Source organism: Poromitra crassiceps (genome assembly GCF_964638095.1).
Source record: "Poromitra crassiceps genome assembly, chromosome: 25".
Classification (NCBI taxonomy): domain Eukaryota; kingdom Metazoa; phylum Chordata; class Actinopteri; order Beryciformes; family Melamphaidae; genus Poromitra; species Poromitra crassiceps.
In genome coordinates this window covers 11,472,909-11,498,440 of record NC_139649.1, presented here as the reverse complement: position 1 = coordinate 11,498,440, position 25,532 = coordinate 11,472,909, and the positions used below count along the sequence as shown (strand labels likewise).

General features: G+C 44.4%; 1 protein-coding gene across 1 annotated transcript in view; it reads left to right on the top strand.

Annotated features, from left to right (window-relative positions):
• Positions 1–1,658: 1,658 nt before the first annotated feature.
• LOC310798105 (NFX1-type zinc finger-containing protein 1-like) overlaps positions 1,659–25,532 on the top strand; it is a gene marked incomplete at its 5' end in the record, with an annotated part of 29,436 nt that continues 5,562 nt past the window's right edge. Inside the window, 15 exons of the mRNA XM_083660598.1 lie at positions 1,659–1,696; positions 13,676–14,186; positions 14,644–14,878; positions 15,080–15,435; positions 15,715–15,894; positions 16,076–16,182; positions 16,529–16,767; positions 16,985–17,116; positions 17,954–18,102; positions 18,921–19,064; positions 19,454–19,568; positions 21,373–21,611; positions 23,650–23,789; positions 24,395–24,527; positions 25,294–25,461. Of these exons, the coding sequence (XP_083516724.1) occupies positions 1,659–1,696; positions 13,676–14,186; positions 14,644–14,878; positions 15,080–15,435; positions 15,715–15,894; positions 16,076–16,182; positions 16,529–16,767; positions 16,985–17,116; positions 17,954–18,102; positions 18,921–19,064; positions 19,454–19,568; positions 21,373–21,611; positions 23,650–23,789; positions 24,395–24,527; positions 25,294–25,461 (2,886 nt within the window). The remainder of the gene's footprint in view (positions 1,697–13,675; positions 14,187–14,643; positions 14,879–15,079; positions 15,436–15,714; positions 15,895–16,075; positions 16,183–16,528; positions 16,768–16,984; positions 17,117–17,953; positions 18,103–18,920; positions 19,065–19,453; positions 19,569–21,372; positions 21,612–23,649; positions 23,790–24,394; positions 24,528–25,293; positions 25,462–25,532) is intronic.

The following is a 25,532-nucleotide window of genomic DNA, read 5'->3' as shown; positions in this document are numbered from 1 at the left end:
ACAATAAACAAAGCATCTAAACGAAGGTATACAATACAAATTATGTTTCTGTTTAACACCAACTGTTTTAATAACATTGAGAAAGCTCTTCTCAGTATGTAAATGGCTAAAACCTGTTCACTGGAGTGCTAGCCTTTACAAATTGGACTCTGGACAGGTTTGTGTTCAGAGTGGGAGCTTGCCAAACATATGCACGTGCTCAGGAAGACCTCCTCTATGAGATCCCACTCTCCGCTAAGGCCATTATGAGTAAAAAAAAATATGGCGGCCCATCAAACCCACCCAAACACACTACGGTGACATTTCTGGACAGCTTTTGACACAGTGGACACCCCCGTGTCCAAGATGTCGCCACAAACCATATGTGCACGCGCTCAGGGAGACCTCCTCTATGACATCCCACCCTCCGCTAAGGCCATTAGGAGTAAAAACAAATATGGCGGCCCATCAAACCCCATCAAACACACTACGGTGACATTTCTGGACAGCTTTTGAACAGTGGACACCCCCGTGTGCAAGATGTCGCCACAAACCATATGTGCACGCGCTCAGGGAGACCTCCTCTATGACATCCCACCCTCCGCTAAGGCCATTAGGAGTAAAAACAAATATGGCGGCCCATCAAACCCCATCAAACACACTACGGTGACATTTCTGGACAGCTTTTGAACAGTGGACACCCCCGTGTCCAAGATGTCGCCACAAACCATATGTGCACGCGCTCAGGGAGACCTCCTCTATGACATCCCACCCTCTGCTAAGGCCATTAGGAGTAAAAACAAATATGGCGGCCCATCAAACCCCATCAAACACACTACGGTGACATTTCTGGACAGCTTTTGACACCGTGGACACCCCCGTGTCCAAGATGTCGCCACAAACCATATGTGCACGCGCTCAGGGAGACCTCCTCTATGACATCCCACCCTCCGCTAAGGCCATTAGGAGTAAAAACAAATATGGCGGCCCTGTAAACCCCATCAAACACACTACGGTGACATTTCTGGACAGCTTTTGACACAGTGGACACCCCCGTGTCCAAGATGTCGCCACAAACCATATGTGCACGCGCTCAGGGAGACCTCCTCTATGACATCCCACCCTCCGCTAAGGCCATTAGGAGTTAAAAAAAAAAAATGGCGGCATTAAAGCCTGGCGGGATAAGAAGGTTGGAAGAATTATAGAGAGACAATTATCCTCTCTCTCACCAATATGGGTAACATAGACTTCCCTCCTTGTCAGTTTTTCAGATTGGATGGATCATTTTCAGATTGGATGTTCATCATTCAAAATAAATGGTGAGAACCGGTCCACAAAACTTAACAACTGGGTGTGATTTTTTTTATGTTACCCTAACCTTGACTGAACTGTTTTACTCATGCAACTTGTTTATCTTTTAAACTTTTAACTGTTTTGCTTGACTGGCCTAAGCCCTTAAACTCAAATGTTTTTACTTTACATTTCCCCTTAAGTGTCTTCATAGTTGTTTAACTAAATAAATAAATATGTTCAATTGTGTACAACACTGTCATGTCCAGATTGTGTCTGCTGGTTGCAGCTCCAGTGACTATTTCACTCAAGCTACTTAAAAGCTAATCAAGACTTTATTCTTACACATAAGAACCTAAATCATAATTCCTCTCACCACGGCTCTGACAATGGCTCTGAAGACGGACCTGATGTCACCCATGTTGCTGTAAGTATAGTGTACATTTTATGTTTATTAAGGTTTTGTCTTAAGAACCAACAATGTTGCATCTTGGTAAATTTGGTCACATGCAGATTTGTAGACTATGTGCTGGTATTTATTTTGTGTAGATGAAAAACAAAGTAGCCTATAAGCCTTTTCTTGTGTGAATGTGTGCGATGAAGTGAAACTGCTTAATTTGAAAATTTGTTGATCATTGTTCTCACAAAACAACTTGATGGTTAATGATAATAATGATAATATTTCTGATCAGAATTTGCTTTTTATTTTCTCCCTATTACAGAGCCTGGATGCTGACTGTGGTGATTCTATACCCAGATATCCAACATCCCCACTCATATTTGAGGATGAACTTTCCACAGAGAGTGAACTTCACTTCAATGATCTACCTAATTGTAGCCCCGCATCAGAGTCACAAAATACCGGTAACTTCGTTCCTGATGACAGTGTTGGCATCGGTGTGTTAGAACCAAGGCAGTCTTTTACGGACTCTGACTCTGAATCCATTATTGGCAGTGGAGAACAACTTCCCCTTGTATATGACAGTCCTGATGAGTCAGTAAATGAGGAATCACATTTGGGAGAAGTCGGTCATGAAAAGTTTGCTCTGGGAAATGAAGACCCACTTTACACTGGTTCACGACTAACCCAAGCTCAGAATTTTTTACTTATACTTTCATTTGTTTTGAGACACAGACTCACAGGCATGGCCCTCTCTGATCTTCTAGATTTGATTAATATTCACTGTCCAGAAAACACACTGTCAACCTCAAAGCATCTGTTCTTAAAAGAGCTTAAGCCAGTACAAGGTCACCTACAATGTCACATATACTGTCCAAACTGTGAGTATTACATCGGTGACCAGGATAGTGAAGGGCAATGTGTTGTATGCAACACAACGTGGGATAAAAAGAGCTCGCTGAAGAATGGAAACTTCTTCATATACTTGCCAATCCAAACACAGTTAGAACATCTTCTTCAAAGGGAAGATATTGCACATTGTCTCAAGCCAGGAGATGGCACGTGTAATTCTGAAATGTATGATGATGTATGCAGTGGTAGAATGTACCATAATCTGAACAAAAATGGAGGCCCGCTTGATTGTCCTCATGGATACTCCTTAACACTCAACTGTGACGGAGTGCCTGTTTTCAAATCATCGCTGTATGGTATTTGACCATTACAAGGGATTGTAAATGAGCTTCCTTACCCTGTGCGGAAAGAAAATGTTTTACTTTTTGGCTTGTGGTTTGGCAATAAAACGCCAAATGTTAATACATTTTTAAAGCCATTCACTCTAGAGTGTCAGAAGTTGTCGACTGTGGGCTTTAAGTGAAAAATAAACAGCATTTTGGAACAATGTCGAGTTGTGGCAGCTGTTATGATGTGTGATTCAGTAGCCAGGCCCATACTTCAAAACATGACCCAGTTTAATGGTCTATATGGGTGCAGCCTCTGTTTACATCCTGGTGAACAAGTTCAAAAGGGTAATGGTACTGTTAGGGCATACCCATACAAAGACGTTCCAAAAAGGGACCATGCTTCAACCATAAATGATGCAAGGGAGGCTCTGTGTACCACAAAATCTGTGAGGGGTGTTAAAGGGCCCACATTTCCACACTTTGACATTGTATCTGGCATGCCTCCTGACCATATGCATAATATACATCTTGGTGTGGTTAGGCAAATGGCAAGCATGTGGCTGGACAGTGAAAACCATGAGAAGCCATATTACATTGGGACTAGAGTGACTGAGCTTGATGAACAACTCTTACTAATTAAGCCTCCCTGCAATGTGACAAGAGTCCCCCGATCTCTTCAGCAAAGGAGGTTTTGGAAGGCTAGTGAATGGCAGAACTGGTTACTGTTTTATAGTATCTTTGTGCTAAAAGGAATTCTGCCCCAGGCCTTTTACCAGCACTGGTTAGTCCTTGTCACATTTATGTTCTTACTGTGCAAGGATGTTATTACAACAGAGGACTTAAAAAGATGTGAAAAACTCGTAGTAGATTTTGTCAAACAATTCGAAACACTGTATGGAAAGCAAAATGTGTCATTTAATGTACATTTATGTCTGCATTTGCCAGAATCTGTAAAGAATTGGGGACCTTTGTGGGCTCATTCTGGGTGCACGGTGGCTCAGTGGTAGAGCTGTCGCCTCACAGTCAGAAGGTCCTGAGTTCGATTCTCGCCTGGGACACTGTGGGCGCTGTGGTTGTGTCCCCCCCCATATCTTCAGTGCCTACTGCCCAGGTGGGGTATCTTGTCGTAAGGGCCTTTCTCTCTGTGTGGAGTTTGCATGTTCTCCCCGTGCTCCCCCAGGGGGTTCCTCCGTATATAACCCCCCCACTAAAAACATGCAGAAGATCAGATCGTCATCGTCATCCGACCAGTGACGACAACACCCGAAGTTGGTCCCCGGGCGCTGTACGAGAAAGCGACCACTGCTCCTGGCCTGCCCCCCGGAGGAAAGGACATGCCTGGATGGGTTAAATGCAGAGGACACTTTTCACCGGCCACCGTCAGCATGAGTGTGTTGTGGCCGCATGCATGTGTTGTGGTGTTCGTGTGACAATAAAAGACTTGTAAAAGGCTTGTCCCGTTACGAGTTTTTTTTTATATATTTGAGTCATTTAATGGAGAAATACTAAAAATGTTTCATGGCACTCAATGTGTTCCTTTACAGATAATGAAAGAATTCACATATCGGCAAGTATTGCCTCTTTTGAGGAATGATGCACTGAGAAATGCTGTGCCTGAATGCATCCAACTGTATAAAAACTTAACTGGTCAAAAAAGACTGAAGCAGTTTGAAAGAGTAGGCGATCAGGTTATTACCCTTGGTTTGCATTATTCACGAAAACTTAGTAGTGAAGAGACACTGGTCATGAGCAACTTCCAGTCACCGCGGATACAGTTGTGAAAATATTCAGTAGACTTCTAGTCAGCGGAGAACTGTATTACTCACAGGAGTTCACAAGAGTAGTGAAAAGGAACAGCTTCACTGTTTTGTTGCTGAATGGACACATAATCACTGTATACTATTACGTTGTAGTAGAGCAACATGGTAACAGGAAATGCTTTGCTCTTGGAAGAGAGTATGATATATCACACAGTACATTGATTAATGTTGAAAATGTAGTTGGTCTGAAAAGGGTTTTGCGGGGCAGGAAACAGATATTTGATATGACAATGTTCAAAAGAAAATGTATGCTAATTGATCTGCCACAATATGCAAGCCTCTATGCATGCATACCTCCAAGATCCAGTGTGGAGGATTGAACAGTGTAGGGCAAAGTAAATGTCTATTGGAAAAACTAATAGCATAATAGTATCCTATTGACACTAAAGCCCATGGCACACCAAACGAACATTCTCAAACAAACACAAACAAACACAAACAAACACGAACATCTGCCAACATTCACAGACAACTGTATGTTGGTGTTTGTTCGTGTTTGTTTGAGAATGTTTGATTGGTGTGCCATGGCCTTAATAAGGCGGCCCACAGCACACATTTGCTTGAGTGACATCACTGATGACATCACAATTGCTGAAGTGACATCTCTGACTTCAGCCAGAGAAACTGAGCGTGCAAAGCTAAAATACACCCCAAAAAAGTGCACCCATGACACATCCTCTCTAGTCTCCACGCACAGATTTCTAGTACTAGAAGGGGTTAGGGTTAGGCTCGCCCGCAGAGCGTGCTTGCCCGCTGTGCGGATTCGCATTCACATCACTGATGACATCTCTCACTGATGACATCGCAATTGCTCAAGGTGACATCACTCAGCGCACAATTGCTCAACTTTGCATGTCATAGACATTGTGACATCAGTGAAACAATTGTTTTTTTTCTCATTCCTGGTTAATCCTTGTCACATTCATGTTCTTACTATGCAAGGATATTATAACAGTTAAAAATATATGAAAAACTGATTGTATATTTTGTCAAACAATTTGAAACACTATGGAAAAAATGTCATTGTACAATTTGTCTTTTTATTTGCCAGAATCTGTAAAGAATTACAGACCTTTGTGGGCACATTGAGGATATACCTAATGGCCTTAGCGGAGGGTGGGATGTCATAGAGGAGGTCTCCCTGAGCGGGTGCACATATGGTTTGTGGCGACATCTTGGACACGGGGGTGTGCACTGTTCAAAAGCTGTCCAGAAATGTCACCGTAGTGTGTTTGATGGGGTTTGATGGGCCGCCATATTTGTTTTTACTCCTAATGGCCTTAGCGGAGGGTGGGATGTCATAGAGGAGGTCTCCCTGAGCGCGTGCACATATGGTTTGTGGCGACATCTTGGACACGGGGGTGTCCACTGTGTCAAAAGCTGTCCAGAAATGTCACCGTAGTGTGTTTGATGGGGTTTACAGGGCCGCCATATTTGTTTTTACTCCTGATGGCCTTAGCGGAGGGTGGGATGTCATAGAGGAGGTCTCCCTGAGCGCGTGCACATATGGTTTGTGGCGACATCTTGGACACGGGGGTGTCCACTGTTCAAAAGCTGTCCAGAAATGTCACTGTAGTGTGTTTGGGTGGGTTTGATGGGCCGCCATATTTGTTTTTAGTCCTAATGGCCTTAGCTGAGAGTGGGATGTCATAGAGGAGGTCTCCCTGAGCGCGTGCACATATGGTTTGTGGCGACATCTTGGACACGGGGGTGTCCACTGTTCAAAAGCTGTCCAGAAATGTCACCGTAGTGTGTTTGATGGGGTTTGATGGGCCGCCATATTTGTTTTTACTCCTAATGGCCTTAGCGGAGGGTGGGATGTCATAGAGGAGGTCTCCCTGAGCGCATGCACATATGGTTTGTGGCGACATCTTGGACACGGGGGTGTCCACTGTGTCAAAAGCTGTCCAGAAATGTCACCGTAGTGTGTTTGATGGGGTTTACAGGGCCGCCATATTTGTTTTTACTCCTAATGGCCTTAGCGGAGGGTGGGATGTCATAGAGGAGGTCTCCCTGAGCGCGTGCACATATGGTTTGTGGCGACATCTTGGACACGGGGGTGTCCACGGTGTCAAAAGCTGTCCAGAAATGTCACCGTAGTGTGTTTGATGGGGTTTGATGGGCCGCCATATTTGTTTTTACTCCTAATGGCCTTAGCGGAGGGTGGGATGTCATAGAGGAGGTCTCCCTGAGCGCGTGCACATATGGTTTGTGGCGACATCTTGGACACGGGGGTGTCCACTGTTCAAAAGCTGTCCAGAAATGTCACCGTAGTGTGTTTGATGGGGTTTGATGGGCCGCCATATTTGTTTTTACTCCTAATGGCCTTAGCGGAGGGTGGGATGTCATAGAGGAGGTCTCCCTGAGCGCATGCACATATGGTTTGTGGCGACATCTTGGACACGGGGGTGTCCACTGTGTCAAAAGCTGTCCAGAAATGTCACCGTAGTGTGTTTGATGGGGTTTACAGGGCCGCCATATTTGTTTTTACTCCTAATGGCCTTAGCGGAGGGTGGGATGTCATAGAGGAGGTCTCCCTGAGCGCGTGCACATATGGTTTGTGGCGACATCTTGGACACGGGGGTGTCCACGGTGTCAAAAGCTGTCCAGAAATGTCACCGTAGTGTGTTTGATGGGGTTTGATGGGCCGCCATATTTGTTTTTACTCCTAATGGCCTTAGCGGAGGGTGGGATGTCATAGAGGAGGTCTCCCTGAGCGCATGCACATATGGTTTGTGGCGACATCTTGGACACGGGGGTGTCCACTGTGTCAAAAGCTGTCCAGAAATGTCACCGTAGTGTGTTTGATGGGGTTTACAGGGCCGCCATATTTGTTTTTACTCCTAATGGCCTTAGCGGAGGGTGGGATGTCATAGAGGAGGTCTCCCTGAGCGCGTGCACATATGGTTTGTGGCGACATCTTGGACACGGGGGTGTCCACGGTGTCAAAAGCTGTCCAGAAATGTCACCGTAGTGTGTTTGATGGGGTTTGATGGGCCGCCATATTTGTTTTTACTCCTAATGGCCTTAGCGGAGGGTGGGATGTCATAGAGGAGGTCTCCCTGAGCGCGTGCACATATGGTTTGTGGCGACATCTTGGACACGGGGGTGTCCACTGTTCAAAAGCTGTCCAGAAATGTCACCGTAGTGTGTTTGATGGGGTTTGATGGGCCGCCATATTTGTTTTTACTCCTAATGGCCTTAGCGGAGGGTGGGATGTCATAGAGGAGGTCTCCCTGAGCGCATGCACATATGGTTTGTGGCGACATCTTGGACACGGGGGTGTCCACTGTGTCAAAAGCTGTCCAGAAATGTCACCGTAGTGTGTTTGATGGGGTTTACAGGGCCGCCATATTTGTTTTTACTCCTAATGGCCTTAGCGGAGGGTGGGATGTCATAGAGGAGGTCTCCCTGAGCGCGTGCACATATGGTTTGTGGCGACATCTTGGACACGGGGGTGTCCACGGTGTCAAAAGCTGTCCAGAAATGTCACCGTAGTGTGTTTGATGGGGTTTGATGGGCCGCCATATTTGTTTTTACTCCTAATGGCCTTAGCGGAGGGTGGGATGTCATAGAGGAGGTCTCCCTGAGCGCGTGCACATATGGTTTGTGGCGACATCTTGGACACGGGGGTGTCCACTGTTCAAAAGCTGTCCAGAAATGTCACCGTAGTGTGTTTGATGGGGTTTGATGGGCCGCCATATTTGTTTTTACTCCTAATGGCCTTAGCGGAGGGTGGGATGTCATAGAGGAGGTCTCCCTGAGCGCGTGCACATATGGTTTGTGGCGACATCTTGGACACGGGGGTGTCCACTGTTCAAAAGCTGTCCAGAAATGTCACCGTAGTGTGTTTGATGGGGTTTGATGGGCCGCCATATTTGTTTTTACTCCTAATGGCCTTAGCGGAGGGTGGAATGTCATAGAGGAGGTCTCCCTGAGCGCGTGCACATATGGTTTGTGGCGACATCTTGGACACGGGGGTGTCCACTGTTCAAAAGCTGTCCAGAAATGTCACTGTAGTGTGTTTGGGTGGGTTTGATGGGCCGCCATATTTGTTTTTACTCCTAATGGCCTTAGCTGAGAGTGGGATGTCATAGAGGAGGTCTACCCGAGTGTGTGCATATGTTTGGCAAACTCCCACTCTGAACACAAACCTGTCCAGTGTCCAATTTGTAAAGGCTATGCACTCCAGTGAACAGCTTTTATCTATTAAGATACTGAGAAGAAAGTTCTCAATGTTATTGAAACAGTTATTGTCATACAGAAAACATCATTTGTATTGTATAGCTTTATTTAAATGCTTAGTTTATTAGTTTAATGTGGAAAATAATCATTTTTCATTCGCCCCTGTCTGCTCTATAATTGTGCAGAATCGTTCTTTTACTTTGAAATTTTTTGAAAAATCTCACCGGAACTTCTTATATTTGCTAGCTCTTATATTTGCTCATAGAACGCAGCTCTCACTCGTCCACTCCCCTGGGTTTTCTGCACAGGCTGATGACGTTATATCAGATGATGGGAGGTGGAGCGACCGAGTGGAGGACATAAAAAGATTAGAAACAACAGAGACAAGTGTAGTGTAGAGGAGAGAGAGGTAATATTGATCATGTTTTTGGCTACATGTATGTCATTCGTTTAACCCATTGAGCTGGTTTAACCCCGTGTGCTGTGCCTGTGCATAATAGCTAGATAGATAGATAGATAGATAGATAGATAGATAGATAGATAGATAGATAGATAGATAGATAGATAGATAGATAGATAGATAAATAGATAGATACTGTAGAGACATACAGACAGACAGATAGATATATACTATCTATCTATCTATCTATCTATCTAAGATAGATAGCTGTTTTGCCATTTTATTACAATCACCTGTTATAGCCCCACCAAGATGGCAGTGTGATGATGTAGGCCTAACAGAAAATATATAAATAGCCCTACATTAAATAATTGTAGTAGCATTGAGTAGGCTACACATAGGCCTATTATGGCCTTTATTATGGTTTTTCGTTAGGGTTATGCTTATGGACATGCATGTTTATGGGTGTGTCTCGTCGCCTCTTACTCAGAATAGAGAAACAGGTGTTTTCCTATGTCGTGTTTCCTTAGGTTTAGTTTCTGTGTTCTACCGAAACGAAAACGAAACTGACAGAGCGATGAGTCTCACTCCTAAACTGCAGATCAGTCAGAGCCAGTCCAGTGGAAACACAGTCAAGCAGCAGACCGACCCGGATAGCTGTGTATACGTAGGCTAATGTCGAGTGGATTTCAGTCAAGGTAAGCTATTTTTTAGGACTAGGCGGCTATTAATAGCAGCCTACAGTATAAAAGAATAAGATTGAGGAATGAATTGCTAAATGATAGAACTATCACATCTCTTACAAGCACAATACGCACTTGATGTGGCTGATAGCACAACGCTGTAACATTGGAATGTTGATATATTTGTTTGTTTTTGTTCTGTTTTGTCCGAGCCTGTTTTTGTTATGAAAATTGTAAAAAAAAATAAAATAAAAAAATGTTACCATATAAAGAAAATATATATCTGTATTAATTCAAAAAATAATTTGAGTAGTCTACCACATACACTAGAAATTAATAGGAATAGAGTATTCTATTCCTATGTATTTCTAGAGACTTTTCGTTTCCTGTAGGTTTACAAGTAGACATTTTGTGGTCATATGACTGTAGGCTACATTGTTATTATAGACTGTTATCTCTCTTGGCACTAGGCTACCAAAAGCAAACAGTGGCCTGCATGTCCGTGTATGTTCGTGTGTGAAATGAAACCTAAGCTCCCATCCAGTTCCTACTTTGGCCCAGCAGAGGGCACACGTCGCCTTCAATAGGGTTAACTGGGGTTTGTGAGGCTTGCTTATCACAGTATTTAATTGAATTTGTGAGAATAGTAATTGTTTGTTTTAATAAAGTAATTTTTTATTATTATTTTCTAACCTAAAAGGAAACTCATGTGCATAGGTGGGTATGAGATGGGGGATAACAGTTAGTTCTGGTCGAGCAATTTTATTGGACAAGCAGTGTCGTAACATATTACTTTTAGCAGTAACTCAATAATATAGCCTAACTTATTACCAATAGGATTTCAGCAATATTATACCAGTTACTTTTTATCAAAGCACATAAATAATGATAAAGATACAATCATTTCCTAATCAAATTGTGTGTTGTTTTTATGCAAATAACCAGTATGTCATTCTGCTACTGCAGTTATTTCGGTGAAAGTAATGCAAAAGTAGTGTAATAAGTAATGAGTTACTCTACACAGACAGTAATATTCTAAAGTAACTTATTACTTTCAAATGAAAGTAACTAGTAATATGTAGTATATTATAATAGATGAAGAGAAGAGCGCTGCGTGGACTTAAAAATATGAGAGCCAGGTGCACGTGGATGGGTTAACTTAAAGTAATTAATAGAAAAATAAAGTTTGTCTCCCTCAAGAAAAAACCTTTTGTGGAGAGTGGAAGCGAGCAAACCTTAAAAAAAATCCCACAGCAACACTGGTCTTTTTAGTAGAAAATGTTAAAAAGCCTTTATTTTAAACATGGCTATAGATTAAAAAACACACCAACATGTTTCTGCTCACGCAGGAGCCTTCATCAGGGAGTAAGAGGACATGTGAATCTAAGACAGCCCTTATGTAGACAATCAGCAAGATTACATCATTGGTTGGCCATCCAATCAGAATTCCACAATTATGCAAATAGGAAAAGAAGAGAAAATGCAGTCATCTTGGTGCTTAAAGGTACAAGAACCATATAGAAAAGACCACATAAAAGTTAAAATAGGAATTGCAACAACATTTACAGCTGGCATCGACTTATACCAGCATCAGTACACATCATGCAGAGAAGAACCCATGAAAACACCGATGTGACAATATTTATCACTGAAACAGATGTTTAACACCAGAATTAGCCAAAGCATCAGCATAGAAACAATGTGGAGCATATTTGCTCTTTTAGTAAAAAAAAATGAATGGGTATCCAATAAAATAAACAAAAATGGAGAACCTCAGACTTTAAGAAGAGGGGATCCATTTGGAAACTCCTTCAAAGGAAGGGGGAAAAATCAAGATCATCATTCAGACCAGGAAAAGTGGTGGCTTTCAAAGTGACTATCCAAAATGTTTCTCTTTGAAGGAGGTGTTTGACTCTGTCTCCACCCCTGACAGACTTGGGGATGACTTCAATGGCCATAATTCAAAGCCGTTTTCCCACATGCGTATCGGAAAATTACCTGTAAGTCAATATCGGACATTTCCCCGAATTTCCCTTCACACCTTCACGCTCGCATATGGGAATCTAGCAGCGAAATTGCCTGTATGTTGGGGGGCGGGGGGGAGGGGGGAGCTTATTTGGGGGGTCGGCAAAACTCGAAATAAGTTCGCTTGTCAGTTGTCACACAATAAATCACACTTGTTTGACTTAAGAGCAGCGTCAAGCCGCCAGCGTAATAAACACAGCCGATTTCCCCTCTCCCCTCTCTGCTCGAGAGCAGCAGCCACACAGGACAGACACAGCGAGAATGGCAGAGGCTTGAGCTGCCCAACGCTTGTATGTAGTATGTAGAGAAAGCAAATGCACGAAGCGAAATGTGGAAGTAGTTTGCTTTGATGTGCGCGAATGATTAGATGATGCACTTTGAAGAAGTTGGGATCCGTGTCTGAGAGAAATAGTTGCTGGTTCGATGTTTATCCGTTCACCTGCGTCGCGTTGAAGCACTTTTTACAGACTGGCTTCGTTTGATGTGTCCGGGCTTGCCTTCGCCTTCGGAAATCAGCACGCCCACACATGAAGCTGACATAGGCTACCGCTCTTATTATCACAAGATCATTTCGCCAGTTTGCTTTAATGTGTGCGAATGATTAGATTATGCCCGCTGGAAGATTAAGCAACTGTGTAGGCTACACCTCGCCCATGAGAGAAGGACCAGTGTCGCGGAAAATGACTGGACCCGTTTCCCACTTGAGTCCCCTTAAGAGCATACCGCTCTTCTGACTGGCTCGAAACTGGGGAAATGTCCGCGACGACGGGGTCGCGCTTATACCGGAAAACAACTTTCCCACATGCAGGCATTAGACCACGTTCCGGTCATTTAGCGGTACAAAGCGCATGTGGGAAAACGGCTTTAAAGAGTTACAATTAGCATGTGTTTAGTGGGCTGTGTCTGATGCAATGATTTGTGACATTATCAGTGATGTCATAATCCCAACAGCTCATTTTGCTTATGCCTGTGGGAACACCCAATGCTGCACATCTTTTAAGTCGGTGTAATACGTAGTTCTCTCAAGAGTGAAACATCATTCAGTGCCTCTAAAGGGGGCTTCTATGATTTACATTTCTTTCAGAGCAGACCCACGTCTCATTGAGAACTGGATGCCAACATCACTCTGGGTCCTTAAACTTTCACATTCCTTTCTCCATTTTTTGTCAATCAGCCAGCACTGGTGTCACTGCTTACATTTCTACAGTAAGCCATCCATCCACCTAGAAGACCATGGACAGAGGGAGAGGAGGAAACAGAGGGGGAGGGGCAGATAGAGGGAGAGGAGGAAGCAGAGGGGGAGGGGCAGATAGAGGGAGAGGAGGAAGCAGAGGGAGAGGAGGAAGCAGAGGGGGAGGGACAGAGAGAGGGAGAGGAGGAAACAGAGGGGGAGGGACAGATAGAGGGAGAGGAGGAAGCAGAGGGGGAGGGACAGATAGAGGGAGAGGAGGAAGCAGAGGGGGAGGGGCAGAGAGAGGGAGTGGAGGAAACAGAGGAGGAGGGGCAGATAGAGGGAGTGGAGGAAGCAGAGGGGGAGGGGCAGATAGAGGGAGAGGAGGAAACCCAGGGGGAGGGGCAGATAGAGGGAGAGGAGGAAACAGAGGAGGAGGGGCTGAGAGAGGGAGAAGTTTGCTGAGAGGCAGAGGAGGAAGAGGTGGAGAACGAGGTACTGTGATAGTAAATTATCACTATCACAGTATCACACCTGAAAGAGAGGAGGTGAGAGCGGAGGCCTTGGCGGGATGGAGAGGAGGGCAGAGTGAGGAAAGAAGCAGAGGTGGAGGCGGTGAGACAAGAGGCAGTGGCCCGGAAGAGAGCGATGAAGGGAGATCGAATTCTGCAGGTGGGGGTGGCACGCCACAGGGTGGGGGTGGCCCGCCACAGGTCCGGCGACTGGGCTACCGGACATTAGAGGATCTCTCTGGAAAAGAGCCGTCCGAGGTGGCCATCACCCTCTCTGCTAACCCCGCCCTGCGACCCCTCTTGGCGGAGAGAGAAATGAGGCAGGACCTGGTGCAAGTCGTCTGCCTGGTACTGAGCAAGGCCTTCAAGTCCCAGACAGACAGAGGCACCGTGCAGCACCTGGCCGGCGTGGTTAAAGACTCAGGCTTCCTCCACACCATCCTGCCCCGCTATGTGGCCGGCATGGGGTTAGAGTTCAACCCTGCCCGCAGGGAACAGTACCCAGAGCATCTGGACAACATCCTGGGTCTTCTGTCCAAGGTAAACAGAAGAGTGGAATGAATGAATGAATGAATGAATGAGCCAATTAGTGATTCAGTTGAAGAATACATTAAGGAATAGTGGGATAGTGGGAACAAACAAAAGCCCTCTCCTGAAGTACTTGAACAGGTGATGAATAGATGCTATCAGCAGCACTGGGGGGTGGGGGGTGGTGGTGGGGGGGGGGTCAGAATAACATTTTAACTGCAATAAATTAACGCAACTGCCAAACTAACTGTGCCTTCAAAAGTAGCTTCAACTACATCTTCAAATTAGCCTACATTGTGCAAAATGAACAGTTGAACAGTGTATTAACAGTTGTTTGCTTCTATATATATATATAGTTTCTATATTAAATAGACACATTGTTTGAGCCTTATTGTGCTTACTTCCATAAATAGTTGTTAAATTAGTCGTTGAACTAAAGTTTATTCCACATCACCGCACTGCTTATCAGGTGCTCAGCATCTTCCCTGCTAGCTCGGTGCAGGCAGTGTCTATGCTCGTGGTCCTGCTCCAAGAATCCGCCAACAGCCTGAGGGCGTTAGGAGTGGACGTCCATCCTCAGACTGAGGAGAAACTGGAGAACCTCCGGGGCTTGGTCAAACACCTCCAGGACAAATGCAGGGAGGGGACCCTCCGCTCAGACAAGGACACCTATGCTCTCCTACCCACCGGTGGCGATAACCCAGGTGATGACTTCTGACAGACGTTTGCGATATCCTGCCCCTGACACATTGCAAAATCAATCTGAAAACAGTGATGCAGACATGCATTTTTTTATGTTTTTTTTTTTACAAGACTGTCTGCAACAAATACTACTGTACTGTAGTTTTGTAAGTATACGAGTACAAATGACATCTATTACTCCCACTACTCTTATTGTACCTCAGGGGGGGAAGAAGAGCAGCAAGACTTCAGGCTCCTACCCATCTACCCAACACCAGAGGAGTTCCATCAGGACCAGAGGCCCTTCATTAGATCCAACCTCATCTTTCAACGTTACGCCAGCACCCACCTCTACCTCGACACACACTTCCGGCTGCTGAGAGAGGACTTTGTGCGGCCGCTCCGCGAGGGAATCCAGCAGCTGCTTTGGAGTCAACTGGACCTGGGAAGCAAAGACAACCCACTGAGGAAGAAGCGCTTTGATGATATCCGAGTGTATTTTGACACACGACTGATGGTGCCAAAATGCACGCATGCAGGCATAGCCTATACTGCACAGTTTGACTCTCAGCCTCTTAAGGTTAGTCTCTGAGTGGATTCACGTGTGTTTTGTCATAGCTATATAACATATTAATGACATGCAACTACTACAATCAAGCATTTTGTTTACATTATTATATTCTGTTCTGCAGTAACATGACGAGTTATTAGTTAGTTGGTCCTTACGTTTTTTTTATGGGCCTATGGAATTGACATTGTGATAGATACAGGGATCTTTTGCTATAGGAATAACACATTTAAAAGTATAAATTAATAAATCATATCATTAATAATGATCTCCCCCCCATCTTTCCCGCAGTTTGTGCGCTGGGAGAATTCCAAGAGGCTGATCTACGGTTCCCTCGTCTGCCTGTCGTGTGATAACTTTCAGAGCTTCTTGTTTGCCACAGTGTCAGACCGGGACCCCAAAGACCTGCAGAAGGGTCGGGTCCAGATCATCTTCTCTGAAGAAAGCAGACACAAGTTGGCCACGATGCAGGTGGGACAGCACACTGTGTGGGGCAGCATGCTGGCACATGCTGACTGTCAGTTGCTAAGGATACATGAGGTCATGGTTTGACCTCAGCCATCTCATCGAAGTCGTAGAAAACCTGTAAAGAAATGTACACAGATGGCCATGATACATGCTTACAATATACACAACTCATTCCATCCCACAGACGGACCAGTCTTTCCTGATGGTGGAGACCACTGCCTACTTTGAGGCTTACCGCTATGTTCTGGAGGGCCTTCAGGAGCAGGAGGAGGATGACCTGCCATTTCAGAGGTCTGTGTGTGTGTGTGTGTGTGTGTGTGTGTGTGTGTGTGTGTGTGTGTGTGTGTGTGTGTGTGTGTGTGTGTGTGTGTGTGTGTGTGTGTGTGTGTGTGTGTGTGTGTGTGTGTGTGTGTGTGTGTGCGTGCGTGCGTGCGTGCGTGCGTGCGTGCGTGTGTGGAGGTTAGACCAACTTAAAATATATCTGCTGTGCCATTCCCTCCCAAGCAGGTTAGATGAACATTTTTTCAAAGAGTAAAGGTCATCGTTTTCATAATAAACTACAGCACCTCTGACCCTCGTTTGACACGAGTAGATACTGAATTCTAAAAGATTCCCCTCCCGTCTGTAACACTTCCAGGTACATAGTGGAGTGCAACCCAGATGTTCATCCGCCAGCTTACCTGGCCAGAGCAGATACTTACAACCTGTCCTCCATCGCTGCCCCTGAGCACCAGAGCCGCGTCAAGCCTTTTCACAGCCTGACCGCAGAGGCCTGGCCCACACGGGAGGAGCTGGGCCTGGATGAGTCTCAGATGAGAGCCCTCCAGCTGGCCCTCACCAAGGAGCTGGCCATCATACAGGGACCCCCTGGAACTGGTAAGACATTCAAAAGGTCATCGTTGGAAGGATAACTAAAGTTATTTCTGAATGAATATTCACCACTTTAGTTTTTCTAAGTGGGTTGTTTCATTCTGTAAAAGTGTTTTTTGGATAAATGACAACATCAAAGGTAATGCAGAGCCAACATTGCACTTTAGAAACATCAGGCAACTGTTGCCTTGTTTTGATGTTGCTTCCATTCCCATGTCCTCAGGAAAAACCTACGTTGGCCTGAAGGTCGCCGAGGCTCTGTTGACCAATCAGAACCTTTGGGGAGGTAGAGTGGATGGTGGTCCAATGCTGGTGGTGTGTTACACTAACCATGCCCTGGATCAGTTCCTTGAGGGTAAGAGTCACCCACATACAGTATATCATGTCATATGCCAAATTATTCTCTAAGCCTTCCTGTGCCATTGGTGATTTGACCACCCGGTTAGGTCTCTTCAGAAAAATGAGATTGATCTATTGCTAACACAAATAATAATTCTTGGCAGCTATATTTTTTTTACACGCTGCAGTGTTGGGTAATGGGTCAGAGATATCTGCTGTGATGCTCCAGTAATGACTTTTGTTGAAGCATCCTGCTGTGTTCTGTGAGATGGGCAGTGTTGGGCAAGTTACTTTCAAAATGTAATATACTACATATTACTAGTTACTTTAATTTGAAAGTAATAAGTTACTTTCCAATATTACTTTCTGTGTAGAGTAACTGGTTACTTATTACACTACTTTTGCATTGCTTTTACCAAAACAACAGCAGCAGCAGAATGACATCGCCGCGCCGGAACCATCCCGAAAAATAATGTCAACCGCCTTAAACAATCCTAGATTCTAAATGTTATTCTTTTCCTTTGTTATTGTCATCTATAGTGGTTATTTGCATAAAAACACACCATTAGGAAATGATTGTGTCTTTTTTAAATATGTGCTTTGTGCTTTTGATTTAATAAAATGTAACTCAATTTGTAACTTGAGTTACTTGACAAAGTAACTGGTATAATATTACTGAAATCCTATAAGTAATAAGTTATATTACTGAGTTACTGCTAAAAGTAATATATTACATGTAATATGTTACTTTTGTAATGGGTTACCCCCAACACTGGAGATGGGAGATGTAAGACCACTAACCTTTCTATTCTAAGTGGATGTGATGTGCATGTGGCTTCCTTTTGTATCAAAGGTATCCATAGGTTTCTGCCAACGGGCATAGTGAGAGTAGGAGGCCGCAGCAACAGCGAGGCCCTGAAGCGCTTCACTCTACGGGAGCTGACCAATTCACGCGACTTCAGATACAAGCTGCCCTCTCACCTGCGTTTCGCCCACAGCGAGGTGAGCTTTACGAGGAGCTGTCTGACCAAAGTTTGATCTCTACACACACACACACACATGCTGCAGCACACCCTCACAATCACACTCACACTCACTCACTTTCCGTTTGGATTTTGGATTTGGATTTGGATTTATTTGACAATTTACAAAAAGATATGCATACATCTTTGCCCAGCAAGAATACATACAATTAAAAAATCATCGAGGTTAAAAACACAATACAGCCAAAAGGCTTATTTCCATTGTGGACCTCTGGACCTCGTTCCTGTTCCCAGCCCAGCCAGTAGATGGCACACTTTCTCTGCCAGATCATTGTATTTACAGTGGCGCTGGAAGTACTTTTAGGTAGGGGGTGCTGTAAGGAAGGGACTCTTGGTGCTGCCCGCAAGGGCAGACTTTCATCCATATTTAGAAGAATATTCAATTTTAAATTAACATTAGGATTATACTGTTGTGATGTCATTATTCAGTATCTTCTCCTTTTCTCACTCACTTTCATATAAGCACCTGCTCTCCCTTCAGTCGTTTTACACTACAACAGACAGCAACACAGGCATAAACACTGAACTTATTATTATTATTATGGAAAACCAGATTATGATGAAAATCAAACACTTTTGAAGAGAGAGCGTATGAAATAAGATTAGAGCTGGGAAGCACAAACTGTTTTTTATGCATTTTGTTGGTGGTATAAACCATAGTATAAAGACAAGACAGCCAAATCCAACAATTTCGAAAATCCCATTTCTTGCCACCAGGGGCTGCTGCAGCACCCACCTTCCAGCTCCCTTGTGTATTTATGTCCTGTTCTTCCTCAGATTTACAGGCAGCTGGAGCAGCAGGAGCTGGAGCTCCAGGAGCAGGGTGTGAAGCTGGAGTGCAGTCTGAAGGGGGTCCTGAGAGAACGCTTCCTCCAGAGGTTCATCTCAGAGACGCACTGGAGCAGCCTGCACTCACCACCAGTGAGTCATGCCTTACTGTAATATAGAACAAAACACTTGATTTTAGATGTTCATATTGGAAAAACACACATGCAGTTCTGACCAATGAATTATGATGATGATGATAGAAAGTGATTTTTTTACTCAATAATTCAAAAACAATTAAAATCTAAACAACTAACAATAACTAATAAACAACTCTGCTTATTATATATTTAGATATTCTTGTGAAGCAAATCACTCAGGGATGCAATTTGATCAGCCCAGTAGCTTGTGGTTAGTGTTTTTCAGTCTGAAAATGTAGAGTTTTGTGCATGGGGTTACTTGGGGTTAAGACAGATGACTAGTGAACCGGTCAAAAGAGAATGCAATATAAACTAATCAGTTCATGTTTATGGAATGATTCATAGTGGCAGTGTGGTTTTGTGACCTACGGTGAGAAGTCCTATCCGATAATGGAGTGGTTGAATATTGGCAACACCGTCTTCCAGCAGAGGGCAGCAGATGATCTAAATGGAAATGAAGGTAAGGCTTTTAACTCATTGAGTGCCAATGACGTCTAAAGACGTCAATTCAAATAGTAACGTAGAGTGCCAATGACGTCTAAAGACGTCAATTGCGTTTTTTGACGGTGGGACGTGGATCAAAGCCTGATGCATCTCCTGTAAAAGTATGGGGGATTTTGAAGGTGTATAAGCTATTTTACGGACCCATTAGGTGGCGACAGTGCTCTCAGGATTAGAGAAAGATGAGAAAAAAGAGTAGAAGAAGCCTGGGGAAACGGAAACCGCATGCATGCTGTAACGTTAGCTGTAAACAGCAGCCAATCTGCTCCCACAATTGAGCCCCTCCGTCTCCGCTGCGATAGCCCCTCCACATGATTAGTTGCCAGAAAAGGAGCACCCGACACCAGCGTCTTTCTGAAAAGCCAAATCATTCTCAGCTGGAAGCGCTGGGAGCCGGCGCACAAAAACGGCGGAACGCTGTGAAAATAGGCTGGGTGCAGCGCACTTTGAAACGTGCAGCAGAGCGAGCAGAGCAAACGTGCAGCAGAGAGCCACCAGAGACACTCCCACGGAGGAGGGGGGTGGGGCACGCAGGGCACCATACAACACCGACAAAGACAGCAGGCTCGATGGACAGATTGGCAAACACAAGCTGGAATACCTGATGCCCACCAGCAGTAAATCAAGACCAGCAAGAAGGTGTAGGGTCTGCGCACGCAGGGGCCAGCGCTGCTGGTTGCAGCTAAAAAATATTATTTTGCCATCAAAATTCCTTTGTTTTCGCTGTTTTATTGAAGTGTCACTACATCAGAAAATATTAGCTTCAGAGTCAGTGATGTGCTTGAAATGCTTCATTCCACAAAAGGCTCATTATCTCAGCTTCTAGTTTGAAACGTCTGTTTTTGGTGAAACCAACCTATCTTCTACTGCTCATAACTAAAGAACGGAAAATGATATCAATAAACTTTTTTTTGCTGATGATACAAGAGAGTCTCATCGTTCTTTGGGCGTGTTCGATGTTTACATAGTAATATCACACAATATTCTGTGGGTCTTGAGAAATCACTGAAAACGCTCTGAAAGGAGCATCCGTTTTCCAGAAGTGGCTGGCAGCCAATGAGTTAAGTGCTAGCCTGGTAAACCAGCCGGTCACGTGAACTCACATTTCATTTGGTGCTGGTACTGCTTAACAATGCAGGGTAAGAAGACCTGACAATTGATTGCTCTTAGCACCAGTATCGTGTAAACAGCCTTTCCATCTTCTAAGAAAACAAGTGAAAACTATCTTAGCACTGTTCGCATGCTTGCCAAATGTTAAATGGTTTTCTATGACAGTCATGGTTATATACAGCACCTCTAATATCTTTATTAGACCTGTTATTGAGATGGTGAAGGTCTTGGACAAGAAAGTCCTTTGTTTACACTTTTGGATACAACTGGTTGTAATGAATTATTGAAGCAGTGATGTCAACCTTGTGCAGTAAAAAACAACAACAACAACAACAAAACAGCAGGGGAGGGTCACTGACTTGGAGAAGCCCTGAGTGCCAGGCATGCCGCGACTCAGACAGCCCAGCAGGGACCGCGGAAAGAGCCTCTGTGTTCAGAAAATGAAATTTCATTCTGGGCGAACAGTACCGCTTTTGTCCATAGGCGCCGCTACAATAAACACTAACCCTACCCAAGTGAAAGTTTCCCATAGTTGCTTTAATATGTACTATGTCAAGTGGTCTTCACCGGTGTGAATAACTAACATTCCTGTATGTTTATTGCACTCAGCGTGTGATGAGTTTCTGATGCTGATTCTGATTGTAATGTTTTAGATATGGATGCACAGGAGGCTATGGAAGTGGAGGAAGAGGACCTCCTGGAAATCACAGAGGAGGCAGATCTGATCCAGGCAGAACGAATCATTGAAGACGGCTATCATCCTAGAGGTGGTAAAGACAACGAGAAGAAGGAGAGAATGGAGGCGACCATCAGAGAAGTAGAAGAAGAGATGCTGGCTATGAACCTGGAATACATTGATATGCAAGCTGACCAGAGTGCTGAAGGATGGCAGGTAAAATAAAATCAGAGCCAAGGGCGTAACTTTGGTTTGAGAAGTGGGGGGGACACAATACACTACAATTGCGGGGCAGTATTTCACCCTTGAATGCTGTGGACGTTTTTCAGAAGTTAGCATTTGACATAACATAATTCACATTTTCTGTCTGTTGTCTCCGCCTGGCGAAGCCGGGAGGAGATTGTGTTTGTGTATGTGTGTTGGTGTTACCATCTCTTGACACACTCTGACTCCTATAGTTTTCACACTCCATAGATGTGCTCGACCTCAAAACGTGCGGCCCGTTGAGGAGAGGTGTCTGTCGCACACTCAAGCTTTCTCCTCTGCTGTGTTTTAATGACCAACACGTTTTGGCAGGTCACATTTTCCCCAGCTGGTCTGGGGATTTGTGTTTTTCATATCGGGAGTTTATCTCTCTCTCTGTTAAACGAATGTCTATGTAACGTTCGATGCAAACTGTTATCTGAAACAGAGACACACACGACAGCATCCTATTGTAATTAAAACTAGAAGTGCACTCTGAGAGTGCAGACGTCCGCCAAGGCCAACACTCGAGTGGTCCAGATCGCCTCGCCCGCTCACCGCTACGTGGGCTCAAAAGTCGCTCATCCCGATCACGACTCTTCTCATCGCTGCCGCCACAATGGTGGAACGAGCTCCCCCCTTCGCTCAGGTCGGCCGAATCTCTGCCCATCTTTCTGCAGAGACTAAAAACACACCTTTTCAGGCTACACCTGGGCCCTTCTTGAACTAACATCTTTCTCCCTCTTCTTTAAAAACAAAAAAACCAAAAACAAATGTTACTTATTCCTTTTCAAATTACTTTCTACAAGTGCTACTCTATTCCATCAAAAGGTCTTAAAGGTCCCAATTCGTGCAGCTGTAACCTCTTAAAAACGTGTGTCTCTGGTCCATAAAACATGATTCTGGATTAATCTGTCGAAAATATAGCAAACCCGTTTGTTGTGACGGAGTTCTCACTTCCTCATCTGGTCGCTTCCCAAGAACGGCCTGTTTCTATAATATATTCAGAACTAACAGTTCCCATTGGCCGCTGAGGGAGAGCCCGCCCCAGGCTCCCAGCGGCCAATCAGATTAGCGTCTGTGGACCAGCACGCTAGGTTGCGAGTTATCGTTAACTTAACTGTACTACGCTAAAGAGGACATCTCAAAATGCCTAGACTTACCGAATGCACCTCTGCAGTTGCTGGATCACGTACAGTTGGCGTCGCTCCAGCTAGAAGTGTTAATTTTGTGGCTATAGACTAAATGGTGCAGGTAGCTTGTGTGAGAGGGACCCGCGCAGTATGCAGGAGGAAGCTCGTGACGTCGATAGTCTCTCCAGATTCCCCTCTGGGCAAACGACGCGTTTGGGGGTGTGGCTTGGAGGAGACTGCAGGGTGACGCTGGATAGGGACAAATCCAACTGTGGCAGTTCTGAGCGTGTGACCACTCATTACAGGGAGGGCTGACAGCAGTATATATGCATTTACAAGTAAAAACAGCTTTTGCACGGAATGGGACCTTTAAAGGAGAATTTCGTTTTTTTTTTAACCTGGAGCCCTCTCCTCACATTAATTATTATCTGACGACTCACCCAGTGTTCTCCGCAGCGTTTTTGTGCCTCCTAGGCGTTGTTTGGAGATCAATAGTGTCCAAGCCAGTCCTAGAATTGAGCTCTGTCGGGGCCACATGGCAGCGTGCTGTTCCTCCATGTAAATAGACAGTTTTATTCCCGTTTTCAACCCATATCGTCATTATATGATCCCTAAAGAAACATCAGACTGCCAATTTCCAGCAGTCTTTACAGTCATTGACTGTGTTGCATAGTTGATTTCTGTACTGTTGACAAAATGTAAGATTGTAAGTCGCTTTGGATAAAAGCATCTGATAAATGACATAATGTAATGTAATGTAAATCTATGATATGCAAATTTTGTGTCGGATCAGAACCATAACCCTGATCCACTCACATCCTCCCAGCCCCAGGAGTCCAAAATTGAGCATGTTCCTGTCTGTGTGTCTGTCTGTTCAGATACAACGGGTCCAGAGGAGAAAGATGAAGAATACAATCAGGAGAGAGCTGGAGAAGAGCTTGGCTATGGTGGAGGCTGAGGAGGACGCCATCTTGGATGTTTGGACTCTCAGTGTGCCAGACAGATGGAGACTCTATCGGTAAACCTGCTTCTCCCCCCCCCCACTATTTATGCCCCTATTTTTTTTTTTTTTTTACTCTAACTCCTCCGAAGCTTTTGATGTTATGAAGATGTTATGTTATCTTATGATGTTCTTCTGCTATTGTTTTATCCAACCTTCCTTTCTGTCCTGTCTTCCCTCCCTCTTTATTTTCCCTCCTCCCTCCCTCCTGTTTTCTCCCTCTCTTCCCCGAAGCAACCTCAGTCTGCTAGAACTACTGTCTATTCCCGGCGTGTATAATTAAGTCCACTAATCACCAGGAAAATGTTTCCCAGAGGATGTTCTCACCTCAGAGAGCCAAGAAACTCTAAATTCCTATCACCGTGGAAACAGAACTGCAAAGACTAATGTTTGCATAGTCCTAATTATCATTTGAACTAATAAATAAGAGATAAGAGAGAGATCCGTTTTGCTGCAATTTGTTTTAGCTCGACAACCAAGCAGCAAAACCCACAGCGCCGTTCTTTTGGACATAGACTGTCAGTTTTGGTCCAAATGCTGACCTAATAACGAGAGTTAATGTTCTTGAAAAAATAAATCAGTTGTCATATTGTTTCATTATTAGTTATTTACTCTTTCTGCAGGTTGTGGGTGGCACGCTACAGGACAGAGCTTCGTACCAAAGCCCTAGAGTCTGAACAGGCCTATCAGAATGCAGTAGACAGACTGGCTGATGTACGACGCCATGAGATGCTCTGTGTCCTCAAGGAAGCCAAGGTACAGTAATCCTTGATCAAATGAGTAGCAATGCAATTATTGTATTTGTAGCCTAAATAGTATGGATAGTTGTTTTAGAAATACAACAGAGCATTGTTTACTCACATCCTTTTGGGAAAGTATATTTTTTCAGAGAAGGATTAGAAAATAATTTCACATTGACCATTTTGTTTTTCATTGTAATTTACTGGGTGGGAGGCCCGGACAAGGAAGGCTCTGCTGTAGTTGATTGGTATAGCAGTAATTATGGTACAACAACACTAAATATGCTGATATTGAAATTAGGGGTGAACCGATCGATCGGCAAGCAATCTGTATTGGCCGATTTTGACCTCAAATATGCGATCGACGATCGGCAAGTTTTATATATATATATATATATATATATATATATATATATATTTATTTTTTTTAATAAAAAAAAGCCCTATCACTAATCAGGCTTTCCAACGATATAAAATACAATGCCAATTGGTATTATTAAAGGGGAGAAATAATCGACCTAAAATAACGTTTCCAAACTTTCTTTGAGGAGTTTATATATCGGTGATCGGTGATCGGTAATCGGTGATCGGTCGATGATCGGTTGGGCAGATATTTCCCATAGGCGATCGGCAATCGGTGATCGGTGGCAAAAAACGTGATCGGTGCACCCCTAATTGAAATGGTTAGTGGTGGTAGTTGTAATATGGTAGTATTGTTTGTAGTAATAGCAGTAGTCATGGAAATGGTAGGAGTGACAGAATAGTATATAATGCACCATCAGGTCATCGGCATGACGACGACAGGGGCGGCCAAGTTCCGGAAGGCCCTGCAGGAGGTGAGACCACGGCTGGTGATCGTAGAAGAGGCTGCAGAGGTTCTGGAGGCTCACACCATCACCACACTGAGCCAAGCCTGCCAGCACCTCATCCTCATAGGAGACCACCAACAGGTAAGAGAACCACTACCTGTAGGTGGAGCCAAGTTACAGCATATAGGTCCCAGGTAAGAGCCCACTACCTG